Source organism: Chiloscyllium plagiosum, unplaced genomic scaffold (genome assembly GCF_037043375.1).
Source record: "Chiloscyllium plagiosum isolate Xiang-an unplaced genomic scaffold, Cpla_swu_hap1 HiC_scaffold_7, whole genome shotgun sequence".
Classification (NCBI taxonomy): domain Eukaryota; kingdom Metazoa; phylum Chordata; class Chondrichthyes; order Orectolobiformes; family Hemiscylliidae; genus Chiloscyllium; species Chiloscyllium plagiosum.
This window is the reverse complement of record NW_028270145.1, coordinates 57,070,453-57,095,846: the sequence shown is the minus strand read 5'-3', so window position 1 is coordinate 57,095,846 and position 25,394 is coordinate 57,070,453. Positions and strand designations below refer to the sequence as shown.

Genomic DNA, 25,394 nt, shown 5'->3' with positions numbered 1-25,394 from the left:
GTGTTTGGATGTGCAGGAAAACTGTGCCAGATGTGAAAAGATCCTTTGGGGCCTTGGATGGAGGTGAGGGGGGAGGTGTGGGTGCAGGTTTTAGACCACTTGCAGTTACAAGGGAAGGTGCCAGGAGTGGAGGGTGGGATAGTGGGGGTGCATGGATCTAGCAAGGGAGTCACGGAGGTAATGGTCTCTGTGGACCGCAAATAGGAGTGGGGAGGGAAATATATTTCTGGTAGTGGATTCTGATTGTAGGTGGTGGAAATGGCGCAGGATAATGAGTCATATCTGGAGATTGGTGGGGTGGAAGGTGAAGACCGGGAAGTTCTATCCTTGTTGCGGATGGAGGGCTGAGATTCAAGGAGGGTAGATGTACTTGAGGGCATTGTTGATCATGTGGGAGGAAATTGTGATCTTTGACATAGGAGGCAATCTGGGATGTTATGGAGTGGAATTACTTTCCCAGGGAGCAGATATGGTGGAGGAGTTGGGAGTAAGGGACAGTGTTTTTACATGAGGGGGGGATGGGAGGGAGTGTAGTCCATGTAGCTGTGGGAGTTGGTGGTATTGAAATTGATATCTTTATTGAGTCGGTCGCCAGAGGTGGAGACGGATTGGTCGAGGAAGGGGAGGAAGATGTCCAAGATGGTCCAGGTGAACTTAAGGTCAGGGTGTGAGGTGTTAGTGAAATTGATGAACTGTTCAACCTCCTCGTGGGAGCACGAGGTGGCACCGGAACAGTCTCAGTGCATTGGAGGAAACGGTGGGGGATAGTGCCAGTGTAACTGCAGAAGATGGACTGTTCCATGTATCTGAGGAAGACACTGGCTACCCCTTTGGTCTGAAGGAAGTAGGAGACAGCTCTCCCAGTTTTGGCAGTAGCCCCCAGATGTTTGTGGGTAGGGCTTTGCAGGGTTGTTTCTGCTCTTGTCTTTTCCAGTGCCAGGTCAATGCTAGTTTTCGATTAGATTAGATTAGATTTGATTAGATTCTCTACAGTGTAGAAACAGGCCCTTTGGCCCAACAAGTCCACACCGCCCCTCCGAAGAGAAACCCACCAAAACCCATTCCCCTACCCTATATTTACCCCTGACTAACACTGTGGGCAATTTAGCATGACCAATTCACCTGACTTGCACATCTTTGAATTGTGGGAGGAAACCGGAGCACCCGGAGGAAACCCACACAGACACAGGGAGAATGTGCAAACTCCACACAGACAGGCGGGAATCGAACCCAGGCCCTGGTGCTGTGAGGCAGCAGTGCTAACCACTGAGCCACCATGCAATCTAGTTTCATTTCTTTGAGACTTTGTAGTGATTGGTACAACTGAATGGCTTGTTATGTTATTTCAGAGGGCAACTGCATTGCTGTGGTTCTGGAGTTACATGTAGATGTAGATCAGACCAGGTGAGGATGGCAGATTTTCCTTCCCTGAAGGAAGGATATTAGTGAAACTGATGGGTTTTTTGACAATCGACAATTATTCCATGGTCTTCAGCAGATTCTTAATCCCAGGTAATTTGTTTTTTGAATTCAAATTCCACCATTTGTTGTAGTGGGATTTGAACCCAGGTCCCCAGATTGTTACCTGGGTCTCTGAGTCTCATGGTAATGCCACTAGGCTATTGCCTTCTGCCCTGTAAATTTCTGTGCTGCTGTTTCACAGAATTTATTCTTAATGTGCAATGAAGATGTCTTCATTTTGGAGTATTGGAGGAAACGGTGGGGGGTAGTGTACAAATGCTGTACATTGATAGCAGTGTAACCCGAGTATAGGACTTTGACTCTCCAAGTACACAGTAGTGCATGTACTGAGATTAAATCTTTCAGAATTAACAAACCATCCAGCTGTACGAGTGAACGTAAAAGATATCAGTGTGCTGAAAGGAAGAAGTAGTTTTACCCCGGTGTCTTAGTCAACAATCTATTCTCCTCCAACACCACCAAGATAGAAATGAGCTGTTATTTATCCCATTTGTTCGTTATAATTGTCTGTTATGTTTATCCACACAATCAACATGATCACTCTTTTTAAGTTAGTCGGTTGACTGCGAAGAGTTTCGGGATGGTTTTTATACATATATGTATATGTGTGTGTGTTTATACATATGCACACATATATATTTGCTACACAAGTGCAAGCTCATTTTTACTTATCCAGATGTGAAGAGACACTCGGACCATATCTTGGGAGAGTAATCTGCCATCTGTAATGTACCCTGAAGCACCAATACTGTTCTCCATCTGAACCATCAATAATAAAACCTTTATGAACATACAGCATCCATGTCAAACTTTTCATTACATTTGCAAACCCAGAATTCTTAATTTGCTGATATAATAGCATCAACAATTGACATTCTGGGAATGGCCTCTCTGTACCCACGGGGGATAAAATTCCAAGACCTACCGCGGAAGCCCAAAACCACAGACAGGTGTGGACAAATTCTTGGTCCCTGGTTTTGGAACGTTTCCTATGATATGTTTGGGCCACAGTAACCTGTAGGGAACTGAAACCACAGAACCGGACCCAAAGATTCGAGGGTCGCCCTGTACTTGAAGATCACCGTGTTTTGATGTATGTTTGTGATCAAAGCCAGTCTGATGAAACCTGCTAATGCAAAGAGGCAAAACTTGTAATTGCAACAAAACTTGGCCATTATACTTTAGCCTAGCTTTATGGGTTTATGTTTTCAAAACTGAAAGATTAAAATGAATATGATTCGAGATGACTTTTGAAACCTCCTGTGTTTCATGGGTGAATATAAGTATGGGGGGGGGTACGTATTATGTGAACCAACTTCAAAGTGAAGTTGAATCTGTCCTGCCTAAATAGAGTGCTTTAACAAAATTACCACCACCCCATTTTGTCCCAGTGAAGCATCTCATTTTTCACATGTTATCTGAATGAAGCTCCCAATTTAATAAAACATTAAAAACCAAGTTGGAGACTCTCCCAAATTTAGTTGATGTAGGAATGTTATAATCCGTTATAATGGTGGTTTGAGACTCCATCTGACTGTGTAAACCCAAGTTCAGAGAGCTAAAATTGAGGCTGATGCAACCCAGTTGAACTAGCACCAATATGCTGAGACTTGAGCGTAAATCTTTAATGCCGATTTACCCAAAACCAGACTCCTTCACAAAATTGGCCACAATCCCAGACTAAATTTAATGAGTGGCAGGTTTCTGATGTTTGCAGGAATGTTCAGCTTGAGCTCATTTTGTTTCAGGCACTTAGTACTCTTATTTAGGAAGTATTAATATTAACAGATATTTGATTTTCACAGAAACTGACTACTTAATGAGACTTAAAAATGGTTCAGTGTTTTTGAAAATTATTTTCAGTGATTCTAAAAATGTTTACAGGTGGAGACTAGATATTTGTTAAAACTCTTTTGAGATAAAGCTTTTCATAATACATGGAAAAGTATACAATTGTATTCTTATTTTCTAATCTTTTTATTCAGTCATGGAACGTAGGTGTTGTTAAATGGTCAGCGTATCCCTAATTATCCTTAAGAAGGTTGTGGTATGCTGCCATCTTGAATTGAAGCAGTCTACACGGCACTCAATCACCTAAGATTTTATATTTGAGATCATGCAAATACATTTTTCTGGATATTTGATTCTAATCTAACTGGTATACTTGTCACATTGGTCCAGCAGGTCCCCATTTTATTTAATTAGTTGTGCAATGCATTTAATTAAATAATTTTACAATGAAGTACAGCATTTGTTAAACCATAACTTGGTTTAAATTTCTCTTCTCAAGGATAATTTTTGTTTGGATGAACTGTATGCTGATGGTTGCATTTTTTAAATTTTGACAGGTATTTGCCTCCTGAGTGCTTTGTTGTAGGAAAAGAACCACCCAAAATTTCCAACAAAGTGGATGTCTGGTCTGTAGGTGTTATCTTCTTCCAATGTCTGTATGGTCGTAAGGTGAGAGTTTTCATTTTGTATGCCAATAGGTGTGTTTATTTCTCTCAATTTTGGGGAAGAAGTGATCTAATGTGAAGTCTTGTTCTTTCAGCCATTTGGCCACAATCAATCCCAGCAAGACATCTTACAGGAGAACACAATATTAAAAGCTACTGAAGTCCAGTTTCCTGTTAAACCAGTTGTTAGCAATGAAGCAAAGGTAGTTGTTCCAAGTGTTTTTATGTAACCTTGTTAGAAAATGATGGGTGATTTTTTTTTTTTAATTGACTATTTTAACTAATTGTCAAGACGCATGTTGCATAATGTCTAATGTTTCTGTTGTTCTAGGCTTTCATTAGGCGCTGTCTAGCCTACCGTAAAGAAGATCGGTTTGATGTCCATCTGCTGGCTAATGATGCCTACCTTCTCCCTCATATGCGCCGGTCCAATTCTTCAGGAAACCTTCATATGCCTGGACCAGCCACAATTCCTGTTTCACCCATGTCGAGCATAGTTTCTTACTAAGATTTACTTTAGTCACATTAACAATTCTTGTAGAACTTGTTTCAAGGTTGATCTGCAGTTGGATGTCACAACTTGTGGCCGGCCAGGTGACATGAGATGAAAGGGGGAGGCGGTGAAACGATTGAAAGGCACCAATTGTTGAATCATTTGATTTATTTCAAATAGAGTTTGAACCATGGACAACAATCAGCTGCACTTGTTACAAAATTACTGTAGACCATAAAGCTCAGTACTCCCATTAGGCAGCCTTTGTGTTCAGAACTGTTCATCCTCTCCTGCTTTTTTGGGAACACTGTATATAGTAGCCTAATGAGTCACTTTGGGACTGTTTTTTAATATAATACTGATTTTGTTTAAAATAAGGCCAGAACAAATGATTTTAGCACAAAGAAATACAACAACCAACCCAATAAAATTATGTAAAGAGAGATTGTAGTAGCCCTCAAAATCTAACAGTGCACAAAACCATTTGCATATTGAAGCTACTATGAACAGCTGGTGTATTTAAAGGTCAAACTGTAGAATGTACTGTGCAGGACAATAGTAAGATAGCATTGTTTTATATTGTTGTAAATGATTTCATTATACTTGTTCTTAAGTTACAACAGTTTGATTCTGTACAGGCTGTATTATAATCTGGCTTTGTTTGGTTTTCTTAATGGGAACTATTATTCTAATAATGGAGCTTTTGCCATTGCTGCTAGGTTGCATTGGTGTTTTTGTTATAACATTGCCTTCATACATTACCCACACAACTGAAGTGTCTAAAGGCTTAATTTGCGTTAAATAAAACCATTTTAAGTTTTGTAGTTTTGAGGAATAGGACATTTTACTAATAAGCCCTGACCTGTTTGACAAAATAATTCAACTGGTTTTCAACTATTTTGGAAGAAAAATGAAAATGCAAGTGAGATCACATGTTTGCAGGATTATTGATTTATTCTGTGTAGGTAATATGATGTGAAACATTAAATTCTGAACAATTGCCTTGTGCTGTACAAATTACAACCATTTTCAGTAACACAAAATCTTGCTGTTTAGTACAATTTACTGCTTGTTTTAACATCCATACTATAGAATACCTGTATGTAATTAGTACACTTGGAAACAAAACAAAATTGGTTCATCTAGGCTTTGTTAATGTTGTATAATTAAGCTGTTGCCTGTGTTGCTGTTTGTTGAAAGCGACTGTTTTCACTGTAAATAAAATGTTATCTGTCAATAAAAAGGTGCTGCTGATACTGTAGAGAGTGTAGCCAAAACTAGTAATAAACATTCAAAATTATATTTCATTCAGGTAGCTTTGTCAAAGAAAATGTATATTTTAAGCATCATGCACACAATTAAAAATATCTCAATCTGTTCTGGAAAAACTATATGCTTAGCGTTCTACAAATTATTATTATTATGATTGTAAAGCACATAGTCTCAATTTCTAGTTTCTGTTGAGCCTCAAAATACGACAGATCCGTTTTCCCCCCACTTTTACTCATAACTCCATTTTTACTTCTAAGTTGGAATAAGGCCATCAGTCTTTCTGGTTTAGATTAGATCATAGTTAGAAAAAGTTCTGTTATTTTATAAAATAATGTATTTACTGCTGAGTCAGCCAGTCCCTTTTTTTTTATATAATGCTTGACTTTGATATGAACAGCAGTGATAACCCTCAACAAAAAAAAAACAAAATAATGTTCTTATTAGAATAAATCAATAAAACTGACAACAGAAATTTCTTTCAGGATATATGAAAACAACCTGAGCAACTGCAATCTCTAGGAAACCAAAAATGCATGAAAAAGAGCTGAAACATGCAACTGATAATTATTAAATACTGCTGATACTGAAAATTTGAAATCAAGAAAATACTGGAAATAATATGATCTGGCAGTATCTATAGAGAGCAAAAAAAGTTTTAAATTTATCTATCACCTGAACTGGAAGTTAGAAATATAAGCAATTACAGAGGAGGGAAATGGGAGAACAAAGGGAAGGAAGAGGGTAAGTCAATGACAGTGATTTCCTTTGCTCAGAGGAAACTCTAAGGTTGATATCTCAACCTTCAATTCTGCACTTCACAACCTTCCAAACTCAGTTAAACAATTTGAGATCTTAACTACTATTCCTATATTTTAGGACTGCAGCTGCTGGCAAGGATTTTGTTACCTTTTATAGATCCATCTTTTGTTTCTTGTCCCTTTATAACCACTCCCCCCCCCCCCCCCCCCCCCCCCCTCCCTTGCCCACATTGTTTGTAATTTAGTTGCTGAATATTAGAGGCCAGTTCAATAATTTAGGATTCTGATCTGCCATCATGACAGCCTTGGAAAGGCCCAAGGAAGCTAATTAGGTAGGTTAGTGGCAGACAAGAACTCCCTCATATTTCCACATCCACCCAAATTGTGCCTTTCTGTGCAGAACTCAATCGTGCTGCTCTGTTGAGGTGCTCAAGTGGTCATATAATGATTTACTTCAGAGCCAATTCTGGTCCTGGCTGTAATTATCTCTGCTTTCAGGGAGTCAAATAGAGGGTGACCTACCTGACTGATAAACCAGTGCTGACTGCCTGTCAGGAGTAGAAGTCTCCCTTGATCTACACTAATTTGTGCACAATCACAGTGGGCAGAGTGTTATCATCTGTCCTCATTTCCCAGAGATCTGGCATAATAGTAATGTCACTGAACTGGAACCCTGGTCTAACCTTCTGGGGGCATGAGTTCAAACAAAATATGAACTCAAAATCTGGAAATGAAAGCTGGCCTAACTGTGATCATGTACCAACTGCTGATTGTTATTTTAAAAAAATCTGGTTCACTAATGCCATTAGGGAATATTTTATATTCTCACCTGGTCTGGCCTACATATGAGTCTGGACCCTCAACAATGTGATTGATTTTAACTGCTCGCTCGACAATAAATGCTGGTTTAGCCAATGACACCCACATCTCACCCCTGAATTTTTTAAAAAAATCTTCAGAATCTGTTTCCACCGGCCCCACCTCAGCCCAGTCACAAAACACTTCGCTTGATGATTTTATTTGAGTTAGCTATTGCTGAAGAACAAACACTGTCCTTCAAGGCACTGACAACTATGTGACTCGGCACCCTCTGGTTGGTGGCAGCCCTCGCTCAGTGAGATTTCCAGCCATGGGCTCTTGATTTCAAAGGAGAAATGGCAGCCCTTGCTTTGAAGAGGCAACTTGTGTGTCTCATTATCAGGTATCTTATTTTCTCAAAACACAGAGAAACTTCTGCCCCATGTTTATCTTCTGTTGATAACATATATATATGCGCACGTGCGCACACACAGATAATTAGCATTTTCTGTCTGTTAAGTGTTTTCTGGTTTTTATCTTTTTACACAGTACAAGCTTTATCCAATTAGCCAAAGGCCAGTGTCATTTTATACTTGTTAATACCTAGTTTGTAGTTCATGCTAATATTTTTTGAGGTAATTAAGATGTTGAGCTTTAAAGATTGATAGGATACCTCAAAAGAATGGAAGTTCAGAAGGATATCCATATTTGCTAAAGAAAGGATAGTGACGTCAGCTTGTACGAGGGGGCATAACTACAAATTGAGGGGTGATAGATTTAAGACTGATGTCAGAGGCAAGTTCTTTACGCAGAGAGTGGTAAGGGCGTGGAACGCCCTACATGCTAATGTAGTCAATTCAGCCACATTAGGGAGATTTAAACAATCCTTAGATAAACACATGGATGATTTTGGGATAGTGTAGGGGGATGAGCTGAGAAGGGCCTGTTCTGCGCTGTAATGTTCTATTGTTCTATGTTCTAAGGTAAAGCTACAAAATTACACGTGGGCTTACTAAGCTGGAGAAAGGGAAAGGTGATACGTTTCCTTGCAGAAACGGCAGACTAGAGAGATGTTTTGTTTTGGGACTTAGAGCTAAGTTTCTTTAAAACCATTCAATAAATCCTAGAAAATTGTAAAAACACAAACCCACAAGATCAGAAAGGAAAATGTAAATGATGGGTAATGAAGAATTAATTACAGAATAACTCAGCAAGTTATCATGGAATTGTATGAAGGTTCTTGCAATTTATCTGGGTTTGTGCAAGAGAAGTTTTAGGTGTGGTTTGGAGCTCGTGGTTTGCAGTTTACTTTGTTTTGTTTTATTTAACATATTTTCTAATCAACCTGTTCAGAGATGTATATGGCAATTGAACAGATCTGTGCCTTAAGCAGAGTAAAGCTGTTCCTTCTCTACATCATTTGACCTCCTGTTATCCAATGGTAAACTTGTGTTCACTAAAGGTCAGCACCTCAATGTATTTTGGGTATGATGAACTGTTGTTTTGTTTTTACCTCCATGCTCATTTCAGTGGGTAGGAGTCCTCTCCCTACTCCAGAAACCCTCAGATACTTCCTCTTCCCTCAGATTATGACCCCACCACTGAACATCAAGCTGTTGTTTCCAGGACAGTCGTTGACTCCTCTGGAGATCTTCCCTCCACAGCCTCTGCCCCATAGTCACCCAATCCCACACAGCGCACTTCTATCTTCTTTCTAAAATCTACAAACCAAATTGTCCTGGCAGACCTGTTGTTACAGCCTGTCCCTGCTCCACTTAACTAATTTCTTCCTATCTTGACTTCATCTTTCTCCCCTTGTTCAGTCATTTCCCACCTACATTCATAATTGTCTATATCAGCACCACAAATTTTAGTTTCCTAGCCCCAGCTGCCTCCTTTTCACTCTGAATGGACAATTGTAAACACCCCCATCAGTTTCCATTCACCACCACCTTCCTCACCTGGCTGAGCTGCTTGCCACTTCAAGTAATTTCTTCTGTAAATCTTCTCACTCTTATCCATGTAAAAGGTGCCCGGCTAGTGTATCTGCATGAGTACACGTTATGGTTGTCTCTTTGTGTGGTGTATAGAACATTCCTTGTTCTAGTTTTACTTTGAACCCTCCAACTCTTTCTCCTTTACATTGATGACTGCATTGGTGTTGCTTTTGGAAATACTAGTCAGCTATGTTTCCAATTTCCATTCTTCTCTCACCTTTACTTGATTTATCTCTGACTCTTCCCTTCTCTTCCTTGACCTTTCTGTTTCCATTTCTGGAAGTAGACACCACTATCCAGTAGAAACTCAAACTCAATTATCTTGAATTAACCCTGCTTCCTGTAAGGATTCCATTCCATTCTCCCAATTTCTTCATTTCTCTATTTTGATGATGCTACCTTCCACTGCTTCTGATATATCTTACTTTTTATTTTTCAACCCAGGTTTGCTCTTCATTACTCCCTCATCAAGATTAACAGGGTCCATGGAATCACCTGTCTCATTTATATCTCTGCCTTGCCTTGCCAGAACAATTCTAGGGTTCCTCTTATCCCAGTTTTCCACCCCAACAGCCTTGAAACTGCCTGATTTGGTAGAAGAAGTGGTATTTTCTGGAACCATTCTCTCCACTTCTCTGTCAATCCAAACATTTCAAACCCCGCTGCAATGACAAATTTCCATACATTTGCTCCTTTCCAATCACTGTTCAGGACCCAAACACAACTTTTCACAGGAAGCTTGTTGTACTGCGTTCAATCTCGTCTCCTGTACACTGGTGAGATTGGGTGAATGTTTTGCAGAACACCTTCATTGTCTCCAATGAAGTGTCCAATGGATGATTCATCTCTGCTTCCTCCTGAGGACCCCAACATCAAGATGCCTTTCTTCAGCCAATTCAATTCACTGTATGTGATAGAAAGAAAAGACACAGTTAAAGCTATGGCTTCAAAAACATGCTAACTGTCACCAAAGATTTGTGCTCCAGAACTAGCTGTACCCCTGACCAAACTGTTCCAGTACAGTTACAACAGTGGCATATGCCCGACAATGTGTAAGTTTACCCAAGTATGTCCTGTCCACAGAAAAAAAAGATAAATTCCACTTGGCCAGTTAGCATACCATCAATTGATTCTCAATTGTTAGTAAAGTGATGTCATCAACATTGCCATAAAGCTGTACTTACCCAACAATAATATGCTCACCAACAGTCAGGTCAGATTCCACTAATATCACTAGGTTCTAGTACTTATTAGAGCTTTGGTGCTAACATAGACATAAAGGTTGAATTCAAGAAATGAGATCAGATTGTTGCCCTTGACATCAACATTGTATTTGATCGATTATGAAATCAAGTGGCCCTAGCAAAATTGAAGACATTGTGAATCGGAGGCAAGGAATTGTTCACTAGTTGGAGGCATATCTAACACAAAGGAGTTGGTTGTGGTTGTTAGAGGACAATCACCTCAACCCAAGGGCATCTCTGTAGACGTTCCTCAAGCTATTTTTTATTCTCTCATCGACCTGTTCAGGGTTACTTCACAGACCTCCGGAGCAGATGGAACCTGAGTCCAAGCCTCCTGGTCTAGAGGTAGGGATACTACCACTGTGCCATGGAGGTGAGTATCACAAGGTAATGCCCTCGGCTTAACCATGTTCAGCTGCTTCTTCACTAACCTCCCGTCCATTTCACAGTAAGAAGTTGGAATGTTTCCTGATGGTTGCTCAGTACTCAGTAGCATTTTCATCTCCTTAATTACTGATGTAGTCCATTTCCAAGTGCAAAATGACCAGAATAACTTTCAGGTTTGGGCTGATGAAAGGCAAGCACATGTGATTGCTGGGTCATGACCAACTCTGACAGGAGAAAATTTAACCACCACCTCATTTCATTCAAAAGCATTATTGTTGCTGAAACCCCAGAATCAACATTCTGGGATTAACACTGACCAGAAACCTGGCTGCACCAGCCAAACAAGTACCGTGGCTACAAAAAAGTACTTCAGAGATTGGGAATTATATGGTAAATAACAACTTAGAGTCATAGAGATGTACAGCATGGAAACAGACCCTTCGGTCCAACCTATCCAAGCCGACCAGGTATCCCAACCCAAACTAGTCCCACCTGCCAGCACCCGGCCTATATCCCTCCAAACCCTTCCTATTCATATACACATCCAAATGCCTCTTAAATGTTGCAATTGTACCAGCCTCCACCACTTTCTCTGGCAGCTCATTCCATACACGTACCACCCTCTGTGTGAAAACGTTGCCCCTTAGGTCTCTTTTATATCTTTCCCCTCTCACCCTAAACCTATGCCCTCTAGTTCTGGACTCTCTGACCCCAGGGAAAAGACTTTGTCTAATTATCCTATTCATGCCCCTCATAATTTTGTAAACCTCTGTAAGGTCACCCCTCAGCTTCTGATGCTCCAGGGAAAACAGCCCCAGCCTGTTCAGCCTCTTCCTGTAGCTCAGATCCTCCAACCCTGGCAACATCCTTGTAAATCTTTTCTGAACCCTTTCAAGTTTCACAACATCTTTCTGATAGGGAAGGAGACCAGAATTGCATGCAATATTCCAACAGTGGCCTAACCAATGTCCTGTAGAGCCACACTATGACCTCCCAACTCCTGTACGCAATATTCTGACCAATAAAGGAAAGCATACGAAGTGCCTTCTTCACTATCCTATCTACCTGCGACTCCACTTTCAAGGAGCTATGAACCTGCACTCCAAGGTCTCTTTGTTCAGCAACATTCTCGATGACCTTATCATAAAGTGTATAAGTCCTGCTAAGATTTGCTTTCCCAAAATGCAGCACCTCACACTTATCTGAATTAAACTCCATCTGCCACTTCTCAGCCCATTGGCCCATCTGGTCCAGATCCTGTTGTAATCTGAGATAACCCTCTTCGCTGTCCACTACACCTCCAATTTTGGTGATTTCTGCAAACTTACGAACTGTACCTCTTATGCACGCATCCAAATCATTTATGTAAATGACAAAAAGTAGAGGGCCCAGCACCGATCCTTGAGGCACTCCACTGGTCACAGGCCTCCAGTCTGAAAAACAACCCTCCACCACCACTCTCTCTCTTCTACCTTTGAGCCAGTTCTGTATCCAAATGGCTAGTTCTGACTGTATTCCATGAGATCTAACCTTGGTAATCAGTCTCCCATGGGGAACCTTGTCGAATGCCTTACTGAAGTCCATATAGATCACATCTACTGCTCTGCCCTCATCAATCTTCTTTGTTACTTCTTCAAAAAACTCAATCAAGCTTGTGAGACATGATTTCCCATGCACAAAGCCATGTTGACTATCCCTAATCAGTCCTTGCCTTTCCAAATACATATACATCCTGTCCCTCAGAATTCCCTCCAACAACTTGCACACCACTGAGGTCAGGCTCACCGGTCTATAGTTCCCTGGCTTGTCTTTATCGCCCTTCTTAAACAGTGGCACCACGTTTGCCAACCTCCAGTCTTCCGGCACCTCATCTGTGACTATCTTGAAGACATTCCCTTTCTGAAGTTTTTATTCATTTAACATGGAATTTAGGCATGACTGCCTAGGACAGCATTTATTGCCAATCCTTAGTTGGTTTTGAGAAGGTGGTGGTGTGCTGTTTTCTTGAATCAGTGTAGTACTTCAGGCTTTTCCCAAAATTTGACCGTCAGCTATAGGATATAAGGTAAGAGTAAGGCTGGTACTCTCTACTTGCCTGGATGAGTCCCAGCAACATTCAAAATGCCTGAATCCAAGACAAAGAAGTGCTCTTGATTGGTACTCCACCCTGGATTGGCACTTCACCAAGCATCCTTTGACAGCATCTTCCAAAGCCATGGCCCTAAAAGAACAAGGGCAGCAGACACATGAGAAGACCACTGACTGCAATTTCCCCTCAAGCTACATATCAATTTGATTTGGAACTGTACCACCTTTGCTGTGTCAAAAACTGTAACCACTGTCCCTAACAGCATTGTGAGTGTACTTACACCGAAGGACTGCAGAGATTCGGGAAGGCAGCTCACCATTACCTTCTCAAGGTTAATTGAGGATAGGCAATAAACCCTGACTATGCCAGTGGTGCTCACATCCCTTGGGGAAAACATGCACTTTTTCCAAAGCCTATATATGAGGGGTTGAAATAAATAGATACTGCAGTCAAAATTAGGCTTAATCATAGCTTAGTTACAACTCTTTAAATAGCCAAAAATCAAAACCTTTTTTTTTTGGTTAGATAAAGTACTCAAATCTGTTCTGCTGCATCAGTTTTTGGATCTGATTGTGAATACATGGAGAAGAAGAAAGGACAGTGTAATTTGTTAGTGTGCTGCCTGACTTGTCAAAAAATTAACACAATTTTAAAATAATTATTCTTTTGAGTTTTAGCTTTTTTTTCATTCCTTCACATCCTTCAATTGCTGCCTCGTTGTTACTGTTGGAGCGATTGCAATAAACTCACATTTTATCACCATCCTGATGGACCTGAAGGAGTAGTGTTGCCATGGTAACAACTTAGATGGTTTTTAAGATGTTGGCATAATTCTCCCTGCAGAATTGTAGGCTTTTGAAATGAGAAAATGTATGAATCTATCATATAGTAAATACAGAACACAGTTACAAACAGGTTCAAGATTAACAAAATTGTAAGTGTTATTTTGACTCTCCTTAACTTAAGCTGTATTACTAGTCTTGTCTATTTATTAAAAGTATCAAAATATAGTTGACAAGTGAATATGTTATGTCCTGTATTTGGAGAGGAAACACAAATTTTCATTTTCTGAATTTGAAGCAAAACACAATTTTCATGATGTGATCAGAGTTTCAGTTTCAGAAATAATTTCAGGGTCTTGGTCGGCACATCCTTTGAAACTACTGCAGCAACGACAAGCAAAGCAAACCAGATCTTTTCTTGTACACTACATGAACAGAACATAAATGCTGGATAGTAATTTTAAGCCTGTACATAGGTGAGAATAGTAAGCTGCTGGTAAAGAAGTGCAGAATGGCCATACTAAAATTGAATTTGTTAGCATTAAGGAGAAATGTGAGAGGATATTTTGTTGATCTTTAAAGGGTATAGAGGGGTTGAATCCACAAAACAAAGGGTATTCCTTAGAAGAGCAAAAGTGAATGTACTAATGGAATTTGATTATTTCAGAGGCTGATGCATGTTTGAAATGGGCTGTTAAGGTGTGCAATCAAGATTGATAACATCAGTAGTTTCAAGAGGAAGGTGGACATATGCTTAGGAAGGAAATCAATTGATAGATATACTTATATAGCTGTGTACGCTGTTTTTGAAGGTTGGCCTTTTAGCTAGAGCTATAGTCTTTTCCGTACATATATATTCCAAAACTCCCAACCCTGCATGCAGTGGAGAAATTTACTGAGAAAAAAATCAAATTTTTGGCACAATATTAAATCTAAAATGTTAACACAACCTCAATGTTTTCTGTCTAAAGAAGTTGCTTTCACTCTGCATTCTAAATGTCCTACACTTAATCTTTTAGTATCAGCCCTTCTGGATCTCTCAACTACAACAAAAAAGCAATTGCACATTAACTTGTCTCATTCTTCATGATGAATAGGAAAAGTTTAGAAGGATACGGTCCAAACGCAGGAAAATGGGAATAGTTTAGTTGGGAAAGTTGGCCAACATGGATGAGTTGGACTGAAGGGTCTGTTTCCATGGCGTATGAATCTATGACTATGACTATTTCATTCACAACCGCCCATGATCTGTACATTTTTAATCAAATCAAACCCAATTTTATGAAGATTATTTTGTATTTATTTCCTCATACCTGACAGATTCCAAATGAATCTGCCTCACTCCCTCTCACAAGTATCATCACTTCCCTTTTTACAGTATGCAACCTAATACTGCACACATACTCTGACTGGAATCTGTATTAAAGTTTAATGTAAGTTTATAGCTTCCTTTCATTTTATATTCAATATGTCTTTTAATAGTCCTAGAATTGTATGAGCTTTTTAAGATCATAAGATATAGGAGCAGAATTAGGCCATTCGGTCTATTGGGTCTGCTACACCATTTGATCATGGCTGAAATGTTTCTCAAAACCATTCTCCCTGTAACCCTTCATCCTCCACTCATCAAGAACCTATTTATGTCTGTCTTACAGGCACACAATGGTGGCCTCAGCCTTCTGTGACAAAAAGTTCCACAGATTCACCATCTGAATAAAGAACTTCCTCCTCATCTCAAATACATCCAGTCTGGAACTTTAAAACTAAATTCTTTACACTGTGGTGCCATATTTCTTAATCTTTCTCTCCTTTCTCCTGAGCAACTAGACGTCCAATTTCAACCAGGTCAGGGTAGCATTGATGGCTCAGTGATTAGCATTATTGCCTCATAGCATCAGGGACCTGGGTTAGATTCCAGCCTTGTTTGACTAAGTGGAGTCTCCATGTTCTGCCCATGTCTGTATGGGGCTCTGTCAGGTGTTCTGGTTTCCTCTCACAGTCCAAAGATGTGCAGTCTAGGTGGATTGGGCATGCTAGAATTGCTGCATAATGTGCAGGTTAAGGTGGATTAGTCATGGTAATTACAGGGATGGGATATATCTGGGTGCGATGCTCTTCAAAGGGTTGGTTTGGACTCGATTGGCTAAATGGCCTCTTGCTGCACTGTTGCAATTCTATGATTTTGCAATATTGAAATTTAACAACATTTTTTTCCAAGCATTGGTTTTTTCCCCTAAACAAAAGAAAACAAAATCAATATCTAACCTTCTAAACTGAAAGTCTGATGCACAATATGGGGAGATGCTGCCCTGGTCGTATTATCGCTGGTCTGTTAATCTAGAAACCCAGGTAATGTTCTAGGGACCCAGGTTTGAACCCTGCCATGGAATTTGAACTCAATAAAAATCTGGAATTAAGAGTCTAATGGTGGCCATGAATCCATTGTCAATCCCATTTGGTTCACTAACATCCTTTAGGGAAGGAAACTGCTATCCTTACCTGGTCTGACTTACATGTGTGACTCCAGACACACAGCAATGTGGTTGAACCTTAACTGCCCTTTGGGCTGGGCAATAAATGCTGGCCTGGCTGGCAACACTCTCACCCTGTGAATGAAAAAAAGTTTTTTATTTTGTTCGCTCACAAAACTTTCTTCCAGGGATCGCAAGCTGGTATGAAGTCACTGCTCTGCTTTGATCAAAGCACACCCCACAGAATTTGAACAGTATTCATCAATATCAGCAGTCATCCTAAGCCAGTAACACCACTTTAAGATCAGGGAAGTCAACTTTTCCAGTACTTGATGTCTTGTTTGATCATGACCTGCTGACAATGCTTGACTGTTGAGGCTGACGGGAAGAATGAGTTGCTTCACCTTTCTTTCTTTGTCATTAACCAGCAAACAGAGGAATCCAGCGTCATTCTTGACCCTCTTCTAGCACTTCATCGCTTTTTGTGTCAGCTTGGCCTCCCACATCGCTGGTACTGGGTTCATGGATGTTGGGCCTTACAGCAATGGTAAGTTTGCTGAGCCCATGTCAATCAGTTGAAGCTGTCTGACATGCTCTTTCCCGGCAAATGGCAAAGGTAAAACCCCACATGGCTCTATCTCTCTGGACTTCATTCGAATGTCACTCATAAGTACATCAGTAACATTTTGCTGAATCTTAGTTGGAATGTCAAAAGGAATCAGGATCGGAATGTTGCTTTCAATTTGGGGCTTGCACATGGTGCCAGCCACAGTTGTCTTCAGTGGGCAGGGTTGGGTTCCCATTTATGGTCAGTCTTCTGACTGAGGACATCAGCACTAACATTACATTTGTCTGACATAGAGCAGATTTGGAATCGGAACTGCATTGATTCAACAGCCCATTAGCTCCCAGCTTGGCACATGCTTGAAGGTAGCTGATTGCTGTTGTTAGTAGACACTTCAAACTTTGCATTGATGAGAATGTCTCGAACCTCTGGGAAACAGTCCACCTAAAAGCTGGTAATTTGAGTTTCATACTGGTGAAATTCTCCATGTTCCTCTCATTCAGCTTGAGATTTCAACTGGTACGAGCAATATCCACTCTTTTCTGCCCTTAAAACTGTGATAGCAGGCTAGGAAACTAACATCAGTTTCCATAGAACGGTACAGCACAGTGCAGGCCCTTCGGCGATCGATGTTATGCCAGCCTTTTATCTGACTCTAAGATCAAATTAGCCTATATACCCTACATTTTACTGTCAGCCATGTGCCTATCCAAGAGTTGCTTAAATGATCCTAATGTATCTGACTCTACTATCACCGCTGGCAGTGCATTCCACTCACCTACCACACTCTGCGTAAAGAACCGACCTCTGGCAACTCTCCTAAACTTTCCTCCAATCACCTTAAAATTATGTCTCCTCACGATAGCCATTTCCACCCTGGGCAAAAGTCTCTGGCTATCCACTCTATCTATGCCTCTCATCATCTTGTACACCTCTATCAAGTCACCTCTCCTCCTCCTTCGCTTCAATGAGAAAAGCCCTAGCTCCCTCAACTTTTCGTCATAAGACATGCCCTCCAATCCAGGCAACATTCTGGTAAATCTCCTCTGCACCCTCTCTAAAGCTTCCACATCCTGCCTTTAAAAGGCAATCAGAACTGAACACAATATTCTAAGTGTGGTCTAACCAGGACTCTATAGAGTGGCAGCATAACCTTGCGTTTGTAAACTCAATCCCCTTGCTAATGAAAGCCAATACACCATACGGCTTCTTAACAAGCCGATCAACTTGGGTGACAATTTTGAGGGATCTATGAATGTGGACCCCAAGATCCCTGTGTTCCTCCACACTGCCAAGAATCTTGTCTTTAACCCTGTAATCTGCATTCAATTTTGATCTTCCAAAATGAATCGCTTCACACTTTTCCAGGTTGAACTGCATCTGCCACTTCTCAGCCTAGTCTGCAACCTGTTAATGTCCCGTTGCAACCTACAACAGCCTCCACACTATCCACAACTCCACCAAGCTTCGTGTTATCAGCAAACTTACTAACCCACCCTTCAACTTCCTCATCCAAGTCATTGATAAAAATCACAAACAGCAGAGGTCCCAGAACAGATCCCTGTGCAACACCACTGGTCACCGAGCTCCAGCTGAATTCTTTTCATCTACTACCACTCTCTGTCTTCTATAGGTCAGCCAATTCTGTATCCAGATAACCAAATTTCTCCGTAACCCAGCCTCCTTACTTTCAGAATGTGCCTAGCATGGGGGAGGCTTACTAAAATCCATGTATACCACATGCACTGCTCTACCTTCATTAATGTGTTTTTTACATCCTCAAAGAATTCAGTAAAGCTTGTGAGGCATGATCTGTACCTCTAGGAGAAAGTGAGGACTGCAGATGCTGGAGTACCAGAGTTGAAAAATGTGGTGCTGGAAAAACACAGCAGTCCAGGCAGCATCCGAGGAGCAGGAGAATCGACGTTTCGGGTATAAGCCCTTCTTCAGGAATGAGGCTGGTGTGCCAAGCGGGCTGAGATAAAAGGCAGGGGGGAGGGAATTTGGGGGAGGAGCGCTGGGAATTCAATAGGTGGAAGGAGGTGAGGGTGAGGGTAATAGGCCGGAGAGGGGGTGGGGGCGGAGAGGTCGGGAAGAAGATTGCAGGTCAATAGGGCGGTGCTGAATCCGAGGGTTGGGACTGAGATAAGGTGGGGGGAGGGGAAATGAGGAAGCTGGAGAAATCTGCATTCATCCCTTGTGCTTGGAGGGTTCCTAGGCAGAAGATGAGGCGCTCTTCCTCCAGGCGTCGTGTGGTCAGGGTCTGGCGATGGAAGAGGCCAAGGACCTGCATGTCATTGATGGAGTGAGAGGGTGAGCTAAAATGTTCAGCCACGGAGAGGTTGGGTTGGTTGGTGCGGGTATCCCAGAGGTGTTCCCTGAAACGTTCCGCAAGTAGGCGGCCTGTCTCCCCACACCTCCCCCCTCACCTCCCTCCACCCACACCTACCCCCTCACCTCCCTCCACCCACACCTCCCCCCTCACCTCCCTCCAAGACCCCAATGGATCCTTCTATATCCGTTGCAAATTCAACTACACCTCCACACACATCATTTACTGTCTCCTCTGCCCTGAAGCTCTTCAGCCACGTCCTGAGACAAACTCACTACTACACCACACCTCTTTCCTCAGCACCTGCCTACGGAACCGACCAACCCCGCATGGACTTGAGACTACATTCAAACCAACACAATTTGGACCCAACCAGGACAACCTGTACCTGTAACAAATCCGAAGCCTCCAACAACAGACCTCCCTCAGGATCCTCCACTCCACGCTTCAAGCCATGCACCGCCAGCTATACTCCCTGCAGTCAGCGCTGCCCCAGCTCAGGATGACACTCTCCCAGACCTGCAAAGGACCTTTGCTGTTCTTCATCCTCAGAAGGATTCATACACTGAACAAATGTTTTCTCCTAGCCATATCGAACATCAAAGAAAGTAAATACAAAAAACTTTTATGTACTCATTCCCACACTCCGGATTCCTCGACTGTTCCAGAACCTTCTCGCGACCTCCGGAACCGCTCGGGTGCCATTGCCCATGTGGCCGTTGCAGTCACCACGCCGCGGCGAACGGTGATGTCACTTCCACCCCCACTGCCGCACAGACAACAGCCACCACCGACCATGCAGCCTCCGTGATCACCACCCAGACAACCGCCTCCACAATCGCCAGGAAGACCATCGCCGACAGATACGCGGCCGCCGCGGGATCCACGGCCACCGGGACCAGCGCTATTTCTGCCCGGCGTGCCACTTCCGCCAACAGAGTGGCCGTCGCCGCAGCCACTTCCGCTCCCAGTGACGTCACTCACCTGCTCAAGGACCACGCCGCCCCCACGTCGATCTCCGCCCCCACGTCAATCTCTGCTCCCACGTCGATGTCCGCCCCCACAGCCGACTCTGCCCCATGACTAACTCCGCCCCCACGACTAACTCCGCCCTCACTCCCAGCTCCAGCCCCACACCAGGTCTAGCTCCCAGCCCTGCCATATTTTCACTATCCCTCCAGACCTTCCCCTCTCTGAGGATAAACGATCAGTCCTCAGCAGAGACCTCACCTTCACAGCCCTCCACTCCCTCTGCTCCAACCCCAACCTTACCATCAAACCGGCAGACAAGGGAGGCGCAGTGATAGTTTGGTGCACCGACTTTTACACCGCTGAAGCTAGACGCCAACTCGCGGACACCTCATCCTACTGCCCCCTTGACCATGACCCCACCTCCTACCACCAAACCATCATCTCCCAGACCATCCATAATCTCATCACCTCAGGAGATCTCCCATCCACTGCCTCCAACCTCATAGTCCCACAACCCCGCACCGCCCGTTTCTACCTCCTACCCAAAATCCACAAACCCGACTGCCCTGGCTGACCCATTGCTCAGCCTGCTCTTGCCCCACCGAACTCATCTCTGCATACCTCGACACTGTCCTGTCCCCCTTCGTCCAAGAACTCCCCACCTACGTTTGAGACACCACCCTTGCCCTCCACCTCCTCCATGATTTTCGCTGCCCCGGCCCCCAAAGCCTTATCTTCACAATGGACATCTAGGCCATATACACTTCCATCTCCCATCACGAAGGCCTCCAAGCCCTCCACTTCTTCCTCTCCCGCCGACCCAACCAATACCCTTCCACTGACACCCTCCTTCAACTGACTGAACTGGTCCTCACTTTAACAACTTCTTCCAATCCTCCCACTTCCTCAAAACCAAAGGAGTAGCCATGGGCACCCGCATGAGCCCCAGCTATGCCTGCCTCTTCGTCAGATATGTGGAAGAGTCCATCTTCTGCAGCTACACTGGCATCAACCCTCACCTTTTCCTCCGTTACATCGATGATTATATTGGCGCTACCTCGTGCTCCCACAAGGAGGTTGAACAGTTCATCCACTTTACTAACACCTTCCACCCTGACCTCAAATTTACCTGGACCGTCTCAGACTCCTCCCACCCCTTCCTAGACCTCCCCATTTCTATCTCGGGTGACCGAATCAACACAGACATTTACTACAAACCGACCAACTCCCACTGCTACCTAGATTACACCTCCTCCCACCCACACCATCCCATATTCCCAATTCCTTCGCCTCCACCGCATCTGCTCCCAGGAGGACCAATTCCAAAACCGTACAACCTAGATGGCCTCCTTCTTCAAAGACTGCAATTTCCCCTCCGACGTGGTCGACAACGCTCTCCACCGCACCTCCTCCACTTCCCGCACCTCCGCCCTTGAACCCCGCCCCTCCAATCGCCACCAGGACAGAACTCCACTGGTCCTCACCTTTCACCCCACCAACCTCCAGATACATCGTATCATCCTCCGTCATTTCTGCCACCTCCAGACAGACCCCACCACCAGGGATATATTTCCCTCTCCACCCCTATCTGCATTCAGGAGACTTCCTCTGCGACTCCCTCGTCAGGTCCACACCCCCTACCAACCCAACCTCCACTCCCGGCACCTTCCCCTGCAACCGCAAGAAGTGCAAATCTTGCACCCACACCTCCCCCCTCACCCCCCTCCAAGGCCCCAATGGATCCTCCTATATCCATTGCAAATTCACCTGCACCTCCACACACATTATTTACTGTATCTGCTGCACCCGATGTGGTCTCCTCTACAGGCCGCCTACTTGCGGAACGTTTCAGGGAACACCTCTGGGACACCCGCACCAGCCAACCCAACTGCCCCGTGGCTGAACACTTTAGCTCCCCCTTCCACTCGGCCAATGACATGTAGGTCCTTGGCCTCCTCCATCGCCAGACCCTGACCACACGACGCCTGGAGGAAGAGCGCCTCATCTTCCACCTAGGAACCCTCCAACCACACGGGATGAATGTAGATTTCTCCAGCTTCCTCATTTCCCCTCCCCCTACCTTATCTCAGTCCCAACCCTCGGATTCAGCACCGCCCTATTGACCTGCAATCTTCTTCCCGACCTCTCCGCCCCCACCCCCTCTCCGGCGTATCACCCTCACCCTCACCTCCTTTCATCTATCGTATTCCCAGCGCCCCTCCCCCAAATTCCCTTCTCCCCTATCTTCTATCTCAGCCCACTTGGCATACCAGCCTCATTCCTGAAGAAGGGCTTATACCCGAAACGTCGATTCTCCTGCTCCTCGGATGTTGCCTAGCCTGCTGTGTTTTTCCAGCCCCACATTTTTTCAACTATGATCTGTTCCTCACAAAGCTTTTCCAAATAATCATAAATCCTGTCTCTCAGAATCCTCTCCAATAATTTTCCCACCAACAAAGTAAGACTGACTGATCTGTAATTCCCAGAGTTATCCCTATTCCCTTTCTTGTATAAGGCGATAACAATCGCCACCCTCCAATCATCTGGTACTACTCCAATGGACAGTGCAGACACAAAGATCATCGCCAAATGCACAGCAATCTCTTCCCCACTTCCCGTAGTAACCTTGGATTGATCCCATCTGGCCTGGGGACTTATCCATTATCTTAACATCAATCTGTTCGAGCGTATCAGCCTGTTTCACATTGTCCTCACAAAGAACAAGTTCACTCTCAGTAATGAATACTAAAGCAAAGTATTCCAATATGAAAGGGAGTAGCTAAGGACAGATGATGACAGAAATTTCTGCTTGTGAGTGCAAAAAGGAGTGCAACCTCTGTAAAGTATAACATCTGGTACCGCCTTTGCCAACCACTTCTCAGTAAATTATGCAGTGGAGCAGTCAATAGTGCACAGTCTTGAATAAACTTCTTATAGGAACCAGCTAGACCATGTAACCCATGAAATTCCCCACCTATCTTATGTTGGACCTATTCTTCTACTGGTCAGATTTTTTCCTTGCTAACTAAGAGCCCAAGGTAACTATACCTTTGTCAAAGTTGGCACTTCTCTGAATTGACTTGCAAGTTAAGCTGCAAAAAGTAGATTAACACAGTGTCTACTCTTGCAGCAGCCTCCTTGAATAATGAGTTGAAAGTGAGTATATTGTCCAGATACACCATGAGGCACTGGAAATTCAGGTCATCAAAACACTTTAACACATGCATGAAATGACAAGGGATTACAGAACCTGAAGGACATTCTTGCCTATTTATAAAATCTCCTATTGCCTTTATAAGGTAGCATCTTTTCATAGCCTTCCTCATTAATGGGTAGCTATGGGTTGTAATGGGTTGGTAGAAATACTTGGTACCTTCAAGAGCTTGCACTGCTTCCTCAGTCTTAAAAAGAGGGTAAACTTCCTTATGACGTTTTGAGTTGAGTGTCCAATAATTGACCTACATTCTCAGTTCTCTGTCTTTCATCTTCATGAGGGATGATGTGCGAGTACAGACTTGATGATCTTGATGGCACTTTGGTCCAAAGACACCTGCAGGTAGTTGCCAGGTGGTCCTCCCAGTGATGCGATGGGATCTGATGGTAAGGAATCTTTTTTGAATGGTCACCTTTAGTCACAATCCTGTGGTTTAATAGGTCACCATACCCAATGTTATCATCATCTTTACTGAAAGTTGTCCTGTTCTTTGTGAGGGTAGAAACAAGCGGCCTCCCCGGGCCTCCTCCAACCTGTTAATGTCCATCTTTGAAACAAAGTTACAGATTGCTTCTCCAGTTGGTCCAGGCACATTTAAGGACACTTATGTGCATTCTGGTTTGGGAATACATATCTTTGTTGCTGAAATTGGCAATCTACATGGGTACTTACCTTTTTCTTATCACAGTAATAAGAGCAGCTCCCAAAGTTACAACAAGGAGGTGCTCTACTACATGTGATACATGTGATTCTAACAAGGTCTGATGGGCCCACTGGGGACTAGTACTGGTGCAGGCAGGCAGTCGAACAGCCCAATACCATGCTATTCAAGCAGTTCTAGTGTCCCATACACTAGAACCTCTTATGTATGGTGCAAGATCAGAAAGCTCCTATGCCCCTTGTAATGTGCTGGTCAAATTAGTCACTGTCCAAGCTTTACAAGGATATCCAGATATCTCTTAACTAATATTCAATCCCAATAACATGGTTATTCTCAACTTCCTTGCTTCCATTGAAGTATGGATTAGTTCACAGACTATCAGAAATCCCAGGCTATGGAAAGTGTGATTGAGGACAGAATGGGACAACTTAGTGTAGATGTGATAGGGGATGCCTGACCCCTGTGAAACATTGACCTGGATGAGGGAAGAGGCATCAGTCAGATCTCAATCCTTACCAAGATGTTCACAAATAAGCTGGTGAGGAGTGGTTGACACCTCCACTCCTGTGTCAGTTTGGGCCTTGTTAAATTTCACATTCATTGTAAGGCAAGTCCCCTTTACTTTAAGTAAGAGTGAACACCTTCTAAAAGGAAGTTTACTCCTTGCCTGGCTCTTGGTGGGAAGCCAACTAGTTTAATGTTTGGTGAGAAGACTATTGTACTGGATGGGTTATTATGTCTGATGTCAATAGCGACCATGGTTGTTGAATGCAGACTCGTTGGAAGTGTCCAGCCATATCACAATTCCAGCACATCTTTGGAGCATCTCTTGGGCAGGATCAACCAGGATAGCTCACATGAGATTGAGGAATCCTACTTGTCTCTCTGCTGCTTCTTCCCATCAGTCCTCCTTCCCCCAGAGATAGCCCTTTCCTCAGAGAGTGTCCATTCAACTGCTCCAGCTGGCCTCTTTCACCATCGCCATCCGCTGCAGGAGGTCCTGTTACAATCCGTTATCTTTTCTTATTAATATGCATCACCTCACAGTAACATCAAATTCTATTTCAGATAATTTAACCATTGTATTAACATTCTTTTGATTTTCCAAAGAATTAGCTATAACTTCCACTTTGACCATAAGACACAGGAGCAGAAATTAGGCCATTCAGCCCATCAAGTCTGCTCTGCCATTCAATCATGGCTGATAAGTTTCTCAACCCCATTCTCCCACTTTCTTCCTGTAATCCTCAATCCCCTTAACAATCAAGAATCTATCCATCTCCATCTTAAATATACTCAATGATCTGGTGTCCACAGCCTTCTGTGGTAGTGAATTCCCTAGATTCACCACTCTCTGGCTGAAGAAGTTTCTCCTTATCTCCATTCTAAAAGTATTCCCTTTACTTTAAGGCTGTCCTAGT

At 43.1% G+C, this 25,394-nt stretch overlaps 1 protein-coding gene across 4 annotated transcripts in view; it reads left to right on the top strand.

Annotated features, from left to right (window-relative positions):
- LOC122551589 (serine/threonine-protein kinase tousled-like 1) overlaps nt 1–5,822 on the top strand; it is a 141,785-nt gene extending 135,963 nt beyond the window's left edge. For all 4 annotated transcript variants that reach the window (XM_043693717.2, XM_043693715.2, XM_043693714.2 and 1 more), the window contains 3 exons: nt 3,831–3,942; nt 4,034–4,141; nt 4,270–5,822. In XM_043693717.2, the coding sequence (XP_043549652.2) occupies nt 3,831–3,942; nt 4,034–4,141; nt 4,270–4,446 (397 nt within the window). In that variant the 3' untranslated portion in view covers nt 4,447–5,822. The remainder of the gene's footprint in view (nt 1–3,830; nt 3,943–4,033; nt 4,142–4,269) is intronic.
- The last annotated feature ends 19,572 nt before the right edge of the window (nt 5,823–25,394 follow it).